The sequence below is a fragment of the Nomascus leucogenys genome, chromosome 8 (assembly GCF_006542625.1).
Source record: "Nomascus leucogenys isolate Asia chromosome 8, Asia_NLE_v1, whole genome shotgun sequence".
NCBI lineage: Eukaryota > Metazoa > Chordata > Mammalia > Primates > Hylobatidae > Nomascus > Nomascus leucogenys.
The window spans coordinates 101,102,914-101,120,323 of NC_044388.1; the positions used below are offsets into that span (position 1 = coordinate 101,102,914).

The following is a 17,410-nucleotide window of genomic DNA, read 5'->3' on the forward strand; positions in this document are numbered from 1 at the left end:
AGCACTTTGGGAGGCCAAGGTGGGTGGATCACTTGAGGTCAAGTGTTCGAGGCCAGCCTGGCCAACATGGCGAAACCCTGTCTCTAGTGAAAATACAAAATTAGGCCAGGCCCGGTGGCTCACGCCTGTAATCCCAGCACTTTTGGAGGCTGAGGCGGGCAGATCACGAGGTCAGGAGTTTGAGACCAGCCTGGCCAACATAGTGAAAACCCGTCTCTACTAAAAATACAAAAAAATTAGGGCCGGGCGCGGTGGCTCACGCTTGTAATCCCAGCACTTTGGGAGGCCGAGGCGGGCGGATCACGAGGTCAGGAGATCGAGACCACGGTGAAACCCCGTCTCTACTAAAAATACAAAAAATTAGCCAGGCGTGGTGGCGGGCGCCTGTAGTCCCAGCTACTCGGAGAGGCTGAGGCAGGAGAATGGCGTGAACCCGGGAGGTGGAGCTTGCAGTGAGCCGAGATCACGCCACTGCACTCCAGCCTGGGCGACAGAGCGAGACTCCGTCTCAAAAAAAAAAAAAAAAAAAAAAAAAATTAGCTGGGAGTGGTGGCGAGTGCCTGTAATCCCAGCTTCTTGGGACGCTGAGGCAAGGAGAATCGCTTGAACTTGGGAGGCGGAGGTTGCAGTGAGCCGAGATTGCACTACTGCATCTAGCCTGGGCGACAGTGCAAGACTCCATCTCAAAAAATAAAATAAAATAAATTTTTCTACGTGCTCCCTAAGCTGTCTTATCTCATGGCCACAGCACACGCAAATTCTCAGCTGGAACATTCTTGCTCGGTCATTTCCCACCCCCATCTAGTTCTCCATGTTCTTAACGTCCACGTTAGACATTATCTCATCCCCTTCCCTCGTCTTCAATGTGCTGCTGGTCAGGAGTTCCTCGTCCATTTGCAGGCATCCTCTTGTGAATCACTTATAATAACCGCCCATCAGGCTCTCTCTATCTGCCACAGGACATTTGGATCTGTGAAGAACGTAACTGTGCTTGTCAGGTCACAGTGCTATCTCCAGTGCCTAGCACGGTACCTGATAATAAATGCTGAATAGCACTTTGGGAGGCCAAGGCAGGCAGATCTCTTGAGCCCAGGAGTTTGAGACCAGCCTAGGCAACACGGCGAGACCCAGTCCCTACAAAAAAAAATACAAAAATTAGCTGGGTGTGGTAGTGTATACCTGTGGTCCCAGCTACTTGAGAGGCTGAAGTGGGAGGATCACCTGAGCCCAGGAGGTAGAGGCTGAAGTGAGCTATGATCACACAACTGTACTCCAGCCTGAGTGACAGAGTGAGACCCCATCTCAAAAAAAAAACAAAATTGAATAAATGAAGTAACTCTTGGCTAATGAGAAAACTATAGGCTTTAGATCTCAGAAGTGCTTACTGATCAGCTAGTTTTGCACCCACATGGAGGGCTCTCCCCTTTTGCAGAGGTGAGTAGCAATAATGCCTATGGATAAATCCAAAACATTTCTCACAAAATAATTTTGAATCTGCTTTTGTAATTGAACAATTAATTTAAGGTGTTAGAGGTCTAAGCTTTGTAGCATGAAGATAGGAAACCGGATCAAAATATGTGAAGGACATCTATTACAACTAAGCATAATAATAATAATGAGAGTACATATTGAGTAGTTACTACACACCCAGCATTATTCTATGAGGTAGATACTATTATTATTTCCATTTGATAGATGAAGAAACTGAGGCACAGAATGACTGAATAATTTCCCAAGGTCACACAGCAAGTAAGTGGCTGAGTCGGGATTCAAATTCAGTCAGTTTGCCTCCAAAGTCTGTTTTTCTCCTCTATATATATTTATATATATATATATTTCTCTTCATTCTATACAATGAAGTCTTTCAGACCAAATAATCTTGGTATTAACCTATTTGATCATGTAAATTTAAATAAAACTACATAATGATAGGACAGATTGATGGCCAAAAGTACTGCTCAGTAACTGAAAGAGATTACATTCCTCCAGAAATGATAAGAAACAGGATAACAAAATCTTCAAAGCAGGAGAATTTTACCGTTGTTTGAAGGTAAGTTCTATCCCTTAGTAATTTTACTTTTGGATACATGAAGTTAATATTTCTACATGTTTTTCCCTGTTAAACAGCAGAACTTACCTTAAAACAACGGTGAAAGCCTCCAGCTTCTCTCAGGCATTCAAATGCTGACCATCACTTCCTGTGTCAAACTATGTCAGCAGACAGGACTTCTGGCTGGGAAGTAGCAGTAAAATGCCATCTCCCACAGAGAGACATCAGCACTATTCGCAGTTAGGGAGATAGTGAAACAGTGACAAGTACTGCTAAAACAGTGTTAAGGTTGTTTAGTATTTTACCTACTAAATGACTGGGAGTTAGAATTAGATTTTATGTGTCACTAATTAAAGACAAATTATTAAGGACAAAAAGTCTTTTGATTCTCAGCCATTGAAGAAATGGCCAAAACACTAACCTGTCTCTCTGGCAGACTTAGAAGAGGTTCTTTTATTTTAAAATCACAACAAGGTAAAAATGTGAATAAAAGAAACACTTTAAGTTGTGCCAGTTAGGTTATCTTAACTCTGTGGCATAGACTGAGAAGTTTCCTAGACCAGCAATCTTATAGTCTTAAAAGATGCCTTGGATCTTTTAAAACATGCCTGCAAAGACATAGGAAAACCATGCTACATGGATATGACCAGCAAATCAAAACACCTATAAAACAAATTTTAAAATTTACGAATCATGAGTTCCCCATCAGCAAGGAACAAAACCACTTCTTTCTCAGGGATGAATTATTTCAAGGCCTAATGGTAGCACATTAAGGGATCCTGGTTGTTGGCAAGGCTTCTGGGTATATTTCAGAGCGACACCTGCCATATTAAACACCATAAATCCACACGCAATCATTAGGGGAGGAAAAAACAAAGATCAGTACTATTCATAATATAGATAGTGTTTATTTGCAACCTATGGCTATACTAGGCAATGAGGGTACATACCTTGTAAAGCTTTTGGATATGCTGTAGGAGAAAGCAAGCAGACTAGTGGCTGTCCAAACAAGTTTGTGAAATTCTGTAATATATAAGAATTTAAAACTGGCATTAAAGATTTGACCAAAGATAGTTACTTAGTAATTTTCCAAAGTATATTTTTAGTGTATAGATTGGGCCCTTAAACTCATAAATAGATGCAGAAACATCAGCAACAGCTAAGAAGACTGCCATTCATATGTAAGTACCATGCATAATAGGCTTTCTTAAAGGCTCTCAATTGAAATAGTTTACTGAGTGAACTACTGATTTTTTAAACACAATGCATAAACCTGATTGTAGTTTTGCAAAGAGAAGTCATCTGGCTGTATACCAAGAGGCCACTACATCGAGCAACACACACTGATACACATAAAGGTGAACTTTCCAAGATCCAGGATCTGGCTTTCAGCTCCAAAACCTGATTCCTGGAGTCATCTCTTATTGTGGGTCATAATAACCGCTCTCATGGAATGATGTAAAAGACCAGAATGTCAATGTGTGATTTACAGTAACAAGCTGACATTCAAACTAAAGTACTCTGCATAATTAATCATATCTTTTTCCTGAAAATATATCTACAAGGGAAGTAAAATCATAAGCTGTGTGGTAAAGCAACAAGAAAAATAAAACTCCTAGGAGTAAACTTAATAAGAAATAAAAAATCAAACAACAAAAAAAAATTTTTAAATACTCCTGAATGATAAAATGAAGACTTGAACAAATGTAAAGACACAACATGTTCTTTTTTTTTGAGTCTTGCTCTTGTCACCCAGGCTGGAGTGCAATGGCACGATCTCGGCTCACTGCAACCTCCGTCTCCCTGGTTCAAGTGATTCTCCTGCCTCAGCCTCCCCAGTAGCTAGGACTACAGGTGCATGCCACCACACCTGGCTAATTTTTGTATTTTTAGTAGAGACGGGATTTTGCCATGTTGCCCAAGCTGGTCTTAAACTCATGAGCTCAAGCGATCCACCCACCTCGGCCTCCCAAAGTGCTGGGATTACAGGCATGAGGCAGCACGCCCAGCCAAGACATACTATGTTCTTAGAGATAAAACAATTCTAAAATGTCATTACACTAACTTATTAAAATTTAAACCAACCTCAATAAAAATAGCCACAGACTTTTTTTCCTACAACTGATAAAAGTAATTCTAAAGTTCATATGGAAAAACTGGATTACCCAAGAGAACTCTGAAAAAGAGCAGAGGCGGAACTAGACTCATCAGATATTGAAACATACTTTACACCTCAGTAAGGCCGGGCACAGTGGCTCACAACTGTAATCCCAGCTCTTTGGGAGGTGGGAGAATCACTTGAGCCCAGGAGTTTGAGACCAGCCTGGGCAAAATAGTGAGACCCCGACTCTACGAAGAATAGAAAAAATAGCCAAATGTGGTGGTACATGCTTGTAGTCCCAGCTGCTTAGGAGGCTGAGGTGGGAGGATCACTTGAGCCAGGGAGGTCAAGGCTACAATGAGCTATGATTGTGCCGCTGCACTCCACCCTGGGAAACAGAGCGAGACTCTGCCTCAAAACAAAAAACAAAACAAAACGTAACAAAAGAAAAACTTCAGTAATTAAAGTGGTGCTGGTACAAGAGTAGGCAGAAAACCAATGGAACAGAATGAAAAGTCCAGAATTAGACTCCAAAACATTTAGGACTTATGTACACATAATAATGACACATCAGATTGGTTGGAAAAACTGAATAGCCATCTAAAAGAAAATTGGCTCCATACTTCATACCACACACTAGGACAAATTCCAAATATATCAAAGATACAAATGTAAAAAATTAAACAATAAAAGTGGTGAAAGAAAACATATTTTTTGACCTAGACTCTCCTGTTATGATTAACTATGATTGATAAACCTAGTTACATAAAAATCAAAAGCTTATGAATGGTAAAATAGAGCATAAACAAAATCAAAAGTCAAATAATGAACTGAAGAAAATATCTGGAACTCACATTACAAAGGATTAATCTCCTAATACTGAAAGAGCCTCTCAGCCAGGCGCGTTGGCTCACGCCTGTAATCCCAGCACTTTGGGAGGCAGAGGTGGGCAGATCACCTGAGGTCAGGAGTGGAGACCAGCCTGGCCAACATAATGAAACCCCGTTTCCACTAAAAATACAAAAATTAGCTGGGCATGGTAGTGCATGCCTGTAATTCCAGCTACTCGGGAAGCTGAAGCAGGAGAGTCACTTGAACCCGGGAAGCGGAGGCTGCAGGGAGCCAAGATCGCACCACTGCACTCCAGTCTGGGCGACAGAGCAAGACTCCTTCTCAAAAAAAAAAAATTCCATTTTTAACCTATCAGTTTAGCAAAATTTCTAAAAGCTTGAGAATATACACTGTTGGCAAGAATGTGGGGAAATACTCATATGTAGGTAATAGGAGTATAAATTGATATAAACACTTTAGAAGACAATTTAACTTGGCGGCATCTATTACACTCAAATGCATATTAGCACAGAAATTCCCAAATTAGAAATTTTCCCTATAGATACACTATGCAACCAATAAAATAACGTTAAGTATTAAATTATTCATTGAAGCCTTGTTAGTGATAGTGAAGGAATGTAAATAACACAACCAAATGACCAGCAATACAGGATTGGTACAATAAATTATGCTACAATAATACAATGGAATAAGAAAGAGCTATAAAAAAGAATGAAGAAGTTCTTTATGAACAGGTATGAAGGGTCACCAATACTTTTTTCCTTTTTTTGAAACAGTTTCGCTCTGTTGCCCAGGCTGGAGTGCAACCTCCACCTCTCGGCTCACTGCAACCTCTGCTGCCCAGGTTCAAGTGATTCTTGTGCCTCAGCCTCCTGAGTAGCTGGGATTACAGGAGAATGCCACTGTGCCTGGCTAATTTTTGTGTTTTTAGTAGAGATGGGGTTTCGCCATGTTGACCAGGCTGGCCTTGAACTCCTGACCTCAAGTGATCTGCCTGCGTCAGCCTCCCAAAGTGCTGGGATTACAAGTGTGAGCCACCGTGCCCAGCCTCAATACTTCTTATTCAATGAAAAAAGATATGGTGCAATGTGGTACAAGATGTTACTACTATTTACATAACTAAGAAAACTAAAGACTATTTCTTGGCTTGGCATGGTGTCTCATGCCTGTAATCCCAGCACTCTGAAAGGCCAAGGGCAGGCAGATCACTTGAGGTCAGGAATTCGAGACCAACCTGGCCAACATGGTGAAAGCCTATCTCTACTAAAAATACAAAAATCAGCTGGGCGTGGTGGCGTGTGCTTGTAATCCCAGCTACTAGGGAGGCTGAGGCAGGAGAATTGCTAGAACCCAGGAGGTGGAGGTTGCAGTGAGCCAAGATCATGTCACTGTACCCTAGCCTGGGCAACAGAGTAAGACTCCATCTCAAAAAAAAAAAAAAAAAAAAAAAAAAAAAAAAAGACTATTTGTTTTAATTTGTATATCCATTTACAACTTTTTTTCTAAAAGGATAAGAAACAGGTAACAGTGATTATCTATGGGGAGAGATAGGAATTTAGTGCATTGGGACTAGGTGGGAGGAAGAGATTTCACAATATGCTTTCTTGAAATTTTTGATTCTGTGACTTTGTGAATGTAATACCAGTACTAAAAATATTAAGCAGATAGGCCAGGCGTGGTGGCTCATGCCTGTAATCCCAGCACTTTGGGAGGCCGAGGCAGGCGGATCACGAGGTCAGGTGATTGAGACCATCCTGGCTAACACGGTGAAACTCTGTCTCTACTAAAAATACAAAAAAATTAGCCAGGCGTGGTGGTGGGTGCCTGTAGTCCCAGCTACTCGGGAGGCTGAGGCAGGAAAATGGCATGAACCCGGGAGGCGGAGGTTGCAGTGAGCTGAGATCAGGCCACTGCACTCCAGCCTGGGTGACAGAGCAAGACTGTCTCAAAAAAAAAAAAAAAAAAAAAAAAAAAAAATTAAGCAAATAATTCAGATAAATTAGAAATATCTTGTAATCCAAACAAAGCGAGTAAACTGAATGATTCTTTTGATAAGGCAGATTGAGGCATTTTCTGCACTATAGATTCCTAAGATGGCTTTAGGGATCTTAGCCATGTCGCTTTTCCTCTTAGATAGTGCTAAAATGGACATTGCTATTATTTATTTCTCAAGGTTTCCTTTTTCTTTGCACTCCTTGCTAACCAACTTCTCTCTTGACTTTTTTTTTTTTTTTCCAATAATACTGTGCAGAGAAGTGTTAGCATAGCAAGCCAGACTGCCATCCTTCGAAAGTTTTGCTTATTGGGTTGGCCCCCGGCTGGCTTCTGGGAACTTAGTTTTTGGTGAAAATTCCTACCATTAGCAGAACTGATAAAGAGTGGCTCGTTCTCCCTAGAATGTGCAAACAAGATGGCTTATACTGAACACCTGCTTTCCTTCTGGGAGTGCAGCATTTTGTTAAGAGCCAGGCAGAGAGTGCCCACAAGACCAGTTCCCAATAAAAACCCTGGTTACTGAGTTCCTAATGAGCTTCGCTGGTAGATAATATTTAATCCATGTTGTCACAACTTGTTGGCTGGGTAATTAAGTGTATCCTGTGTGACTCCACTGGAAGAGGTCCCCTGGAAGTTTGTACTTGGTTTTCTCCAAACTCACCCTACTTATCTTTTTCTTTTGCTGATTTTGCTCTGTATCCTTTTACTGTACTAAATCTTAGCAGTGAGTATGACTATATGCCGAGTCCTGTGAATCTTCCTAGGAAATCACCAAACCTGGGAATCATCTTGGAGACCTCTGACACAAATACATGAATACCTTCTATCAGATAATAATTAAATTTTAGGCCTGAGAAATAGTTTCTTTAAGGTGCTTTACATGTGGCTTTACTCTGATCTATTCATTAATTAATTTTATAGTTTAACTCCCAAAGGATAATCTTATAATCTTTATTTGCAAGTTTTTGCAGAATATCTCATAACTGCCCACATAGATGAAGTGTATGATTCAAAGCTATTGTTTAAGAAAAATTATAGCAAACATATACAAATGAATAAATTTTAACCAGACATAGCTCATATCTAAAGTTGCTATTGAATTTTATATGTTTGTCCTATATCTAACCACTTTGATGAATTTATATTCATATTAGTAGCTTTTCTGTGATTCCTCTTGATTTTCTAAATATAAAATCATACCATCTGCAACTAGTGGTTTTCATCTCATTCTTTCCAATATTCACTGTTTTGTGTCCTCTTTTACTAATCCAAACAACTTTTGTTATTGTTTTATTTGGGGAATGTTATGAATTTCTAGTTGGGACAAAAGTAATACTGTATCATAATGATAGTAACAGGCATTCTCTTTTTCTTGCTTATTTTAATTGAAGATACTTTTAGTGTTTCTCTAAGTACAACGTTGGCTATTTAATAAAGAAGCTCTTCATCATAGGTTCAGTGCTTTAGTTAAGAACAGGTGATGAGTGTTATTAGATTTTACTAAATGACTGTTACGAAAGCATGTGATTGTCTTATTTATCCTATCAACATAGTTTATAGTATGAATTTTTTTTTTTTTTAGTCAAGGTCTTGCTCTGTAACCCAGGCAGGAGTACAGTGGTGTGATCATAGCTCACTGCAGTCTTTATCTTCTGAACTCAAGCAATCCTCCTGCCCCAGCCTCCTAAGTAGCTAGCACTGCACAGACGTGGCACCACGCTCGGCTAGTTTTTTATTTTATAGATGGGGTCTTGCTATATTGCTCAGGCTAGTCTTGAACTCTTGGCCTCTAGCAATCCTCGTGCCTTATGCTCCCAAAGTGCTGGGATTACTGATGTGAGACACTGCACCTGGCCTGATTTTCCTATACCTAATCTTCATGCATGATTCAGATAAACTCTTTTGATAGATGATTCTATTAGTAAGCCTATTGGCTAGTATTTTATTTAAATTCTTCTATTCTATATTGATAAACTACTTTGGGGTAAAATTTTCTTTCATGTGTGCTAATTTTGTCTGGAAACAGTATCATTATCATAATAATTCCTATCATTTACTGAGTGCTATTTTCTATGCTAGGCTTCATAGATCTTAATCTGCAATCACAACAATCCTGTGAGATCAGCATTCACAACTTATTTGAGAAGGAAAAAGTAGCTCAGAAAAGATCAAAGACATGATCAAAGCCATACAAGTATTTTGTGGCCTAACTCCTACAGAATGAATTGGATAGTTCTGATCTTTTTCATGCCCTAAATTGTATATCTGACTCTAAAGGTTTCAAAGTATTATTGGGCTGGGCACGGTGGCTCACGCCTGTAATCGCAGGATTTTGGGAGGCCGAGGAGGGGGGGTGGTTCATCTGAGGTCAGGAGTTCGAGACCAGCCTGGCCAACATGGTGAAACCCTATCTCTGCTAAAAATAAAAAATAAAAAAATTAGCCAGGCATGGTGACATGCACCTGTAATCCCAGCTATTTGGGAGGCTGAGGCAGGCGACTCACTTGAACCTGGGAGGCAGAGGTTGCAGTGAGCTGAGATCACGTCACTACATCCCAGCCTGGGCAACAGAGTGACACTCTGTTTCAAAAAAAAAAAAAAAAAAAAAAAAAAAAAAAATATATATATATATATATATATATATATATATATATAATTGGTAAACCCAGAAGGGCTAGAAGCCTTTCTTGTGGGGAAAAGGAAATAATTCTGATAACTTTCCTATATTTCTAGCCAGTGATGGGGCTTTTCAGATTTCTTTCATATAGCCATTCAATCTTTTGCTTAGGAAATTATTTCTTTAACTGAGGTTTAAAATGTATTCACTAGCTGGACATGGTGGCTCATAATCCCAGCACTTTGGAAGACCAAGGTGGGAGAATCGCTTATAGCAGGGAGCTCAAGATCAGCCTGTACAACATGGCAAGACCCTACCTCTACACAAAATTTAAAAATTAGCCAGGTGTGGTGGCGTGTTTCTGTAGTCCTAGTATTCAGGAGGCTGACGTAGGAGGATCTCTTGAGCCCAGGTGTTTGAGGCTGCAGTGAGCTATGATTGTACCACTGCACTCCATGCACTCCAACCTGGGTGACAGAATGAAAACCTGTCTCTTAAAAAAAAGAACAAAGCATTCACTTAAAAAAGTATATAATGTTCTTTTTAAAGATCTCTTCTTCTCTTCTTCAACAAATACTCATGGACCTAAGGACTAGACACTGCTACAGGTGCTAGAGATACAACAGTAAACAAAACAGAAAAAATTCTATCTTCTGGAGCTGACACTTATGTTAAGTTTTTTTTTATTTTTATTTTTATTTTTTGAGATGATGTCTCGCTCTGTTGCCCAGGCTGGAGTGCAGTGGCGATCTCAGCTCACTGCAACCTCCACCTCCCGGGTTCGAGCAACTCTCCCTGCCTCAGCCTCCCTACTAGCTGGGATTACAGGCATGTGCCACCACACCCGGCTAATTTTTGTATTTTTAGTAGAGACAGGGTTTCACCATGTTGGCCAGGCTGGTCTCGAACTCCTGACCTCAGGCAATCCACCCGCCTCAGCCTCCCAAAGTGCTGGGATTACAGGCGTGAGCCACCGTGCCCAGCCTGGAGCTGAGAGTTGGATGGGGGGATGGAGAAATGGTAGATTGTGACCCACGGTAAACTAACCAACTAATAAGTAAGTTATATAATATCACAGAAGGTGACAAGTACTACATATGGAAGCACAGCACATAGTTAATAGCACAGGTTTACAGTCCACTGTTTTACATTCCAACTTGGCCACCCACTATCTGTGTGATCTTGGGCAAATTACTTAACCTTTATCTGTGCCTTGGTTTTCTTATCAGTAAAATGGGAACAATAAAAGCAACACACTGTGTTGTGCAGGAATTAAATGTATACACACAAAGTGCTTACAACAGTGCATATTGCTAGTCACTATGGAAAAGTTAACTGTTACGATTATTAAGAAAAATAAAGAAAGGTGGATAAGGAGTACTGGGGAGGTATATAATTTTAAGGACAATTAGGGAAGACCTTATAAAAGGCTTTATTTGCTCAAACACCTAAAGAATAATGTAGGTATCTTTGGAAGAGGATTCAAGGCAGGGGGAAAAGAATGTAAAGACCTAGGACAGATGACTGCCGGATATGTTTCAGGAACAGCAAGAGGGTCAGTGTGGCTGAAGAGAACTGAGCAATCAGGGGCCAAGGAAGAGAGAAGATCAGAGATGTTTCTGGAAGATTGGGGAGGGAGGGGTATATGTAATCAGAAAAAATAAAGCCTTTCTTCTGAGTGAGATCACAGGCCATTGGTGATTTTGAGTAGAAAGGTGGCATATCTGTCTTATAGGCACATTTACAGGAGAGCGAGGAAGGAGGAAGACTCGTTAGAAGGCTACGGCAGTAATTCAGGTGAATGATGATGGTGGTATGAGCCAGGATGAGGGAGAGGAGGTAATAGGATCTTGGATATACGTATTAGTTAGAGTCAACAGGATTCCTAAAATGGATGTTGGATGTGAGGGGAGGAGGAGTCAAGTATGAAATCAAGGATTCTGGCTGGGGCAACTATAATACTATAGTAGCCATGAACTAAAATGGGGAAAGCTGTATATGGAAGAGCCTAGGAATTCCGTCTTGGGCATGTTCAGTTTGCAAACTCTACCAACTAAATTACAACTAAAGATATGGAGTAGGTAGATAATATTCAAGTTGAGTTTGAGAGAGAGAGGTCTGGCCTGGAGGTTGTCAACGCAGAAACAGCAAAGCCATGGAATCAGCTAAGAACATCAAGAAGTCAGCTGTAGGTGGAAAAGAACAAGGACTGAACTCAAGGGCACTTCACTGATAAAAGGGCAGAGAGATACAGAAAAACCTGTAGAGGAGACTGAGAGGATATGCAGATTCCAGAACTCTTGCCCTGAATCAATCTAGCAACTTGAATTTGGGTTCTGAAGATCTCATCTGGAAAAGGGGACGAATGTCACAGCTCAGCATCTGTCCAAGATGGGAATGTAATAGAAAACTTGCCCCACATTAAACTGGAATCCTCAGGGCTACAGCCTTTAAACTGGAATCCTATAAGGCTACACCCTTTAACCTGGAATCCTAAAGGGCTATACTGTCAGTATAAGGATTAACCAAAACCAAACTTGACACTTCCTCTCCCCTCCATGACCACTCCACATGGGACTGCAAAAAATTTTTTCTTGATGCTGAGCAGAAAACAAAAATTAGTTCCTGAGGGCTGTCAGTGTATGTCAGCCCTCCTGCATATTTGCAGCCCAAATTTCTATCATCTAGGTGATCCGAAACTGGTAGTGCCTCCGGGTGTCTGGAATAAGCAAATGCAGACCCTCTCTGCATAAAGGTATCCTCATCCTAGGGCTCAGTGAACTTCATACAGGTAATTTTTAAGGATAAGAAGAAGAAACATAGTCAAAAATAATCAAGCATACAGGGGCACAAAAACAGCAAAGGGTGTCTCAAACAGCAAAATCGGATTTCATATAGAAAATCTGATTTCAGCTGGGCGCAGTGGCTCACACCTGTAATCCCAGAACTTTGGAAGGCAGAGGCAGGTGGATCACCTGAGTTTGGGAGTTTGAGGCCACCCTGACCAACATGGAGAAACCCCGTCTCTACTAAAAATACAAAATTAGCCAGGAGTGGTGGCACATGCCTGTAATCCTAGCTACTTGGGAGGCTGAGGAGAATTGCTTGAACCGGGGAGGCGGAGGTTGCGGTGAGGTGAGATCGCACCATTGCACTCCAGCCTGGGCAACAAGAATGAAACTCCATCTCAATTAAAAAAAAAAAAAAAGAAATTCCAATTTCATATATGATTATAGAAAATATCACACAGATAAAAAATAATAAGTATGCTTACTAAGTTTGAAGAAATAAGAAATAAACTTGAAAATAAGAAACTATAAAAAGGGCAATGGAGCAGCCAGGCACAGTGGCTCATGCCTGTAATCCCAGTACTTTGGGAGGCCAAGGCATGCGGATCACGAGGTCAGGAGATAGAGACCATCCTGGCTAACATGGTGGAACCCTGTCTCTACTAAAAATACAAAACATTAGCCAGGTGTGGTGGTCCCCACCTGTAATCCCAGTTACTCGGGAGGCTGAGGCAGGAGAATCGCTTGAACCCGGGAGGTGGAGGTTGCAGTAAGCCGAGATCGCACCACTGCACTGCAGCCTGGGCAACAGATCGAGACTCTGTCTCAAAAATAAAATAAAATAAAATAAAATAAAAAGGGCAATGGAATACTTAAAAAAGAATGACATATAATTTATCGACATGAAAAATACCATAACCAACAAAAAACTCAATAGATGGGTTTGAGAGCAAGTTACACACAGCTGAAGACAGAATTTTTGAACTACGAGCTAGATCAGAAGAAACTAGACAAATCTCAACCAAAGAAACAAAATGATGAAAAATACAGACAGAAGAGAGGTTAAGAAATGTGGAAGACACAGTGTGAATGTCTAATATGCATATTTAATCGGAGCTCCAGAAGGTGAGGAGAGAGAGGCTTAGATACAATCAATATGTGAAGAGAAAAAGAGAAATTCCCAGCAGTAACAAAAAACTCCAAACTACCACCTCAAGAAGTCCAACAAATCCCAATAGATTTAAGCCAAACCTAGATATATCACCATATAACTGCAGGACAGCAAAAACAAAAAGGTCTTTCAAAGCAGCAAGAGAGAAATGGAATGAGAGTGAGGCTGAGTGGCAGAAGAGCTCTTATATAACTGAATCCTGTTGTGAATGCCTTAAGAAACGGATTGCTGTAGACATCAGTCAAATACTTTAGGATGAGGCTGTTTAGATAAATACTCCTGTTTTGACAAATCTGTAAGTCATTTTCACAGGCAGGGATCCAGCTGGCTCTGTCATAAATACTTAAATGTACAAAAGGATTTTCTTCTTCCAGGGGAAAAAAGAAAAAGAAGTATTGCCCAAAATGACTGAGGGCTTTTTTTTTTTTTTTTGAGATGGAGTCTTGCTCTGTCGCCCAGGCTGGAGTGCCGTGGTGCGATCTCGGCTCACTGCCTCCCAGGTTCAAGAGATTCTCCTGCCTCAGACTTCTGAATAGCTGGGATTACAGGCACATGCCACCATGCCTGGCTAATTTTTGTATTTTTAGTAGAGATGGGGTTTCACCATGTTGGTCAGGCTGGTTTCAAACTCCTGACCTTGTGATCTGCCCGCCTCGGCCTCCCAAAGTGCTGGGATTACAAGTGTTAGCCACCGCGCCTGGATGGCTTTTTAAAAATTATTTTAAACTCCTGGCCGGGCGCGGTGGCTCACGCTTGTAATCCCAGCACTTTGGGAGGCCGAGGCGGGCGGATCACGAGGTCAGGAGATCAAGACCACGGTGAAACCCCGTCTCTACTAAAAAATACAAAAAATTAGCCGGGCGTTGTGGCGGGCGCCTGTAGTCCCAGCTACTCGGGGAGGCTGAGGCAGGAGAATGGCGTGAACCCGGCAGGCGGAGCTTGCAGTGAGCCGAGATTGCGCCACTGCACTCCACCCCGGGCGACAGAGCGAGACTCCGTCTCAAAAAAAAAATAAAAAAAAAATTATTTTAAACTCCTACTAAGTACTACATTACCACAGATAAGGCCAATCAACTTGCTTAGTTTACCCCTACCGGCAATCTAAGAGCCAAAATATGGGCCATACTTGTTACACAAATCTTGGTATTTCAATCACAGTATTCCTCTAACATGAGGCTCAGACAAGCCTGAAAAGCTACTCTTTTCCTATGTGGGAAAGAGCACGGGCACTGGAATGAGAAAGACTGGTGTTGGAAATATTAGACAAGATCCTGAACCTCAGAGGCAAAGTTTCCACAAGTACAAAATAAGGACAATAGCACCCTCATTTCATCATTCAACATGCACTGATTAAGACTCTTTTGGCTGGGCGTGGTGGCTCACACCTGTAATCCCAGCACTTTGGGAGGCCGAGCTGAGTGGATCACTTGAGGTTGGGTATTTGAGACCAGCCTGGCCAACGTGGGGAAACCCTGTCTCTACTAAAAAATACAAAAATTAGCCAGGTGTGGTGGCACACATCTGTAGTCCCAGCTACTTGGGAGGCTAAGGCAGGAGAATTGCTTGAACCTGGGAGGCAGAGGTTGTAGTGAGCCGAGATCACGCCACTGTACTCCAGCCTGGGTAACAGAGCGAGACTTTGTCTCAAAAAAAAAAAAACCAAACAAAACAAACACTCTTTTCAGTGTGAGGCACTGGGTAAGGATACATGTATCTATAAACACGCACATACACACACACAACCTACACACATGCACGCACATAAACACACGCTTCAGGGAAAACACGGCATCATGCTGGTCACTAGACCTTCATATTCCAAGCGGAATAGCTGCATCTTCTCTGATATACACGACCAGGCCATGAAGGAAGACCTAAAGATACTGGCATTAGGCATTACCCAACTATAAGGTCCAGCTCAGTTGGAACCAGTCCCAGAGCTCGGCTGGAATCACCCCTCAGAGCTTCTCATCAGTTTGCTAGGCTCTAATCTTAAATATGAGCAAACAAGCAGGGATTATGATACTCTCAGGAAAGTCTCTAATGAGAAAGACAGAGGCAAAACCAAGCAGAAACAAATGAACAAAGAGGAAGCAGATACGAGGCAGGGAGAAATTTTAAATGATCACTGATATTCTCAAAGGAAAGTGATATTTCAACCATGATTTAAAAAAACCCAAGATAATTATATATATATATGTGCATATATATGTACATATATATGTACACATATATATGTACATATATATGCACATATATATATGTACATATATATGTACACATATATATGTGTACATATATATGCACATATATATATATGTATGTATGTGTTACATAAACACACATGCATCTATTTCTATATATATGAAAGGAAAATAGAGAGACAAATGAAAAATCTCAATAAAAGGCTTAGAAGATAAAGATGAGGGGATTTCCTAAAGAAAAAAATGTATTAAAGAGCAAAGGACAGACAAAAAATAAGAGACAACTAGACCAGAATGTCCAATAATGAAAAAAGTTCTTAAAAGACAGAACAGGAAAAAAGAAAATGCAGAGAGAAAATCAATGGACTAACTCTAGAAAATGAGCAGTTTCCAGACTGAAATAATTCACCAAGTACATGTCAAGCACCATAGTTAAAAGTAAACCCAGATCAGCCGGGCGCAGTGGCTCACACCTGTAATCCCAGAACTTTGGGAGACTGAGGCGGGTGGATCACGAGGTCAGGAGTTCAAGACCAGCCTGGCCAAGGTGGTGAAACCCTGTCTCTACTAAAAAATACAAAATTAGCCGGGTGTGGTAGCGCATGCCTGTAATCCCAGCTACTTGGGAAGCTGAGGCAGGAGAATCACCTGAACCTGGGAGGTGGATGTTCAAAGAGCCAAGATCGTGCCACTGCACTCCAGCCTGGGTGACAAAAGCGAAACTCCATCTTAAAAAAAAGTAAACTCAAACCGGGGCACAATATTGAGAAACTGAAAAATCACTAAGAAGAAAGACAAGATTCTCTATGTTTCCAGACACTGAAAATGTGTTGCGTAGAAAAGAAAACAGAACTAGAATGCTTTATACTTCTTAAGACATACTGGACTGGGCGCCATGGCTCAGGCTGAGCGTGGTGGCTCATGCCTGTAACCCTAGCACTTTGGGAGGCCCAGGCAGGCGTTCAAGACCAGCCTGGCCAACATGGTGAAACCCCATCTCTACTAAAAATACAAAAAATTAGCTGGGCGTGGTGGTGTGTGCCTGTAATCCCAGCTACTCAGGAGGTTGAGAGAGGAGAATCGCTTGAACCTGGGAGGCGGAGGTTGCAGTGAGCCAAGATCACATCACTGCACTCCAGCCTGGGTGACAAGAGTGAGACTGCATCTCAAAAAAATAAAAATAAAAAAGGCCAGGCATGATGGCTCATGCCTGTAATTCCAGCACTTTGGGAGCCCAAGGTGGGTGAATCATCTGAGGTGAGGAGTTCGAGACCAGACTGACCAACATGGAGAAACCCCGTTTCTACTAAAAATACAAAATTAGCCAGGTGTGGTGGCATGCGCCTGTAATCCGAACTATTGAGGAGGCTAAGGCAGGAGAATGGCCTGAACTTGGGGAGCAGAGGTTACCGTGAGCCGAGATCGCACCATTGCACTCCAGCCTGGGCAACAAGAGTGAAACTCCATCTCAAAAAAAGAAAAAAAAAGAAATACTGGAAGCTAGGCTGGGAGCGGTGGTTCATGCCTGTAATTCTAGCAACTCTGGGAGGCCGAGGCAGGTGGATCACCTGAGGTCAGGAGTTCAAGACCAGTTTGGGCAACATGGTGAAACCCCGTCTCCACTAAAAACA

The 17,410-nt window shown here is 41.5% G+C and overlaps 1 protein-coding gene across 3 annotated transcripts in view; it reads right to left on the bottom strand.

Annotated features, from left to right (window-relative positions):
• SCAI (suppressor of cancer cell invasion) overlaps window positions 1-17,410 on the bottom strand; it is a 194,084-nt gene that overhangs the window by 27,424 nt on the left and 149,250 nt on the right. For all 3 annotated transcript variants that reach the window (XM_030817810.1, XM_030817808.1, XM_030817809.1), the window contains one exon: window positions 3,001-3,073. In XM_030817810.1, the coding sequence (XP_030673670.1) occupies window positions 3,001-3,073 (73 nt within the window). The remainder of the gene's footprint in view (window positions 1-3,000; window positions 3,074-17,410) is intronic.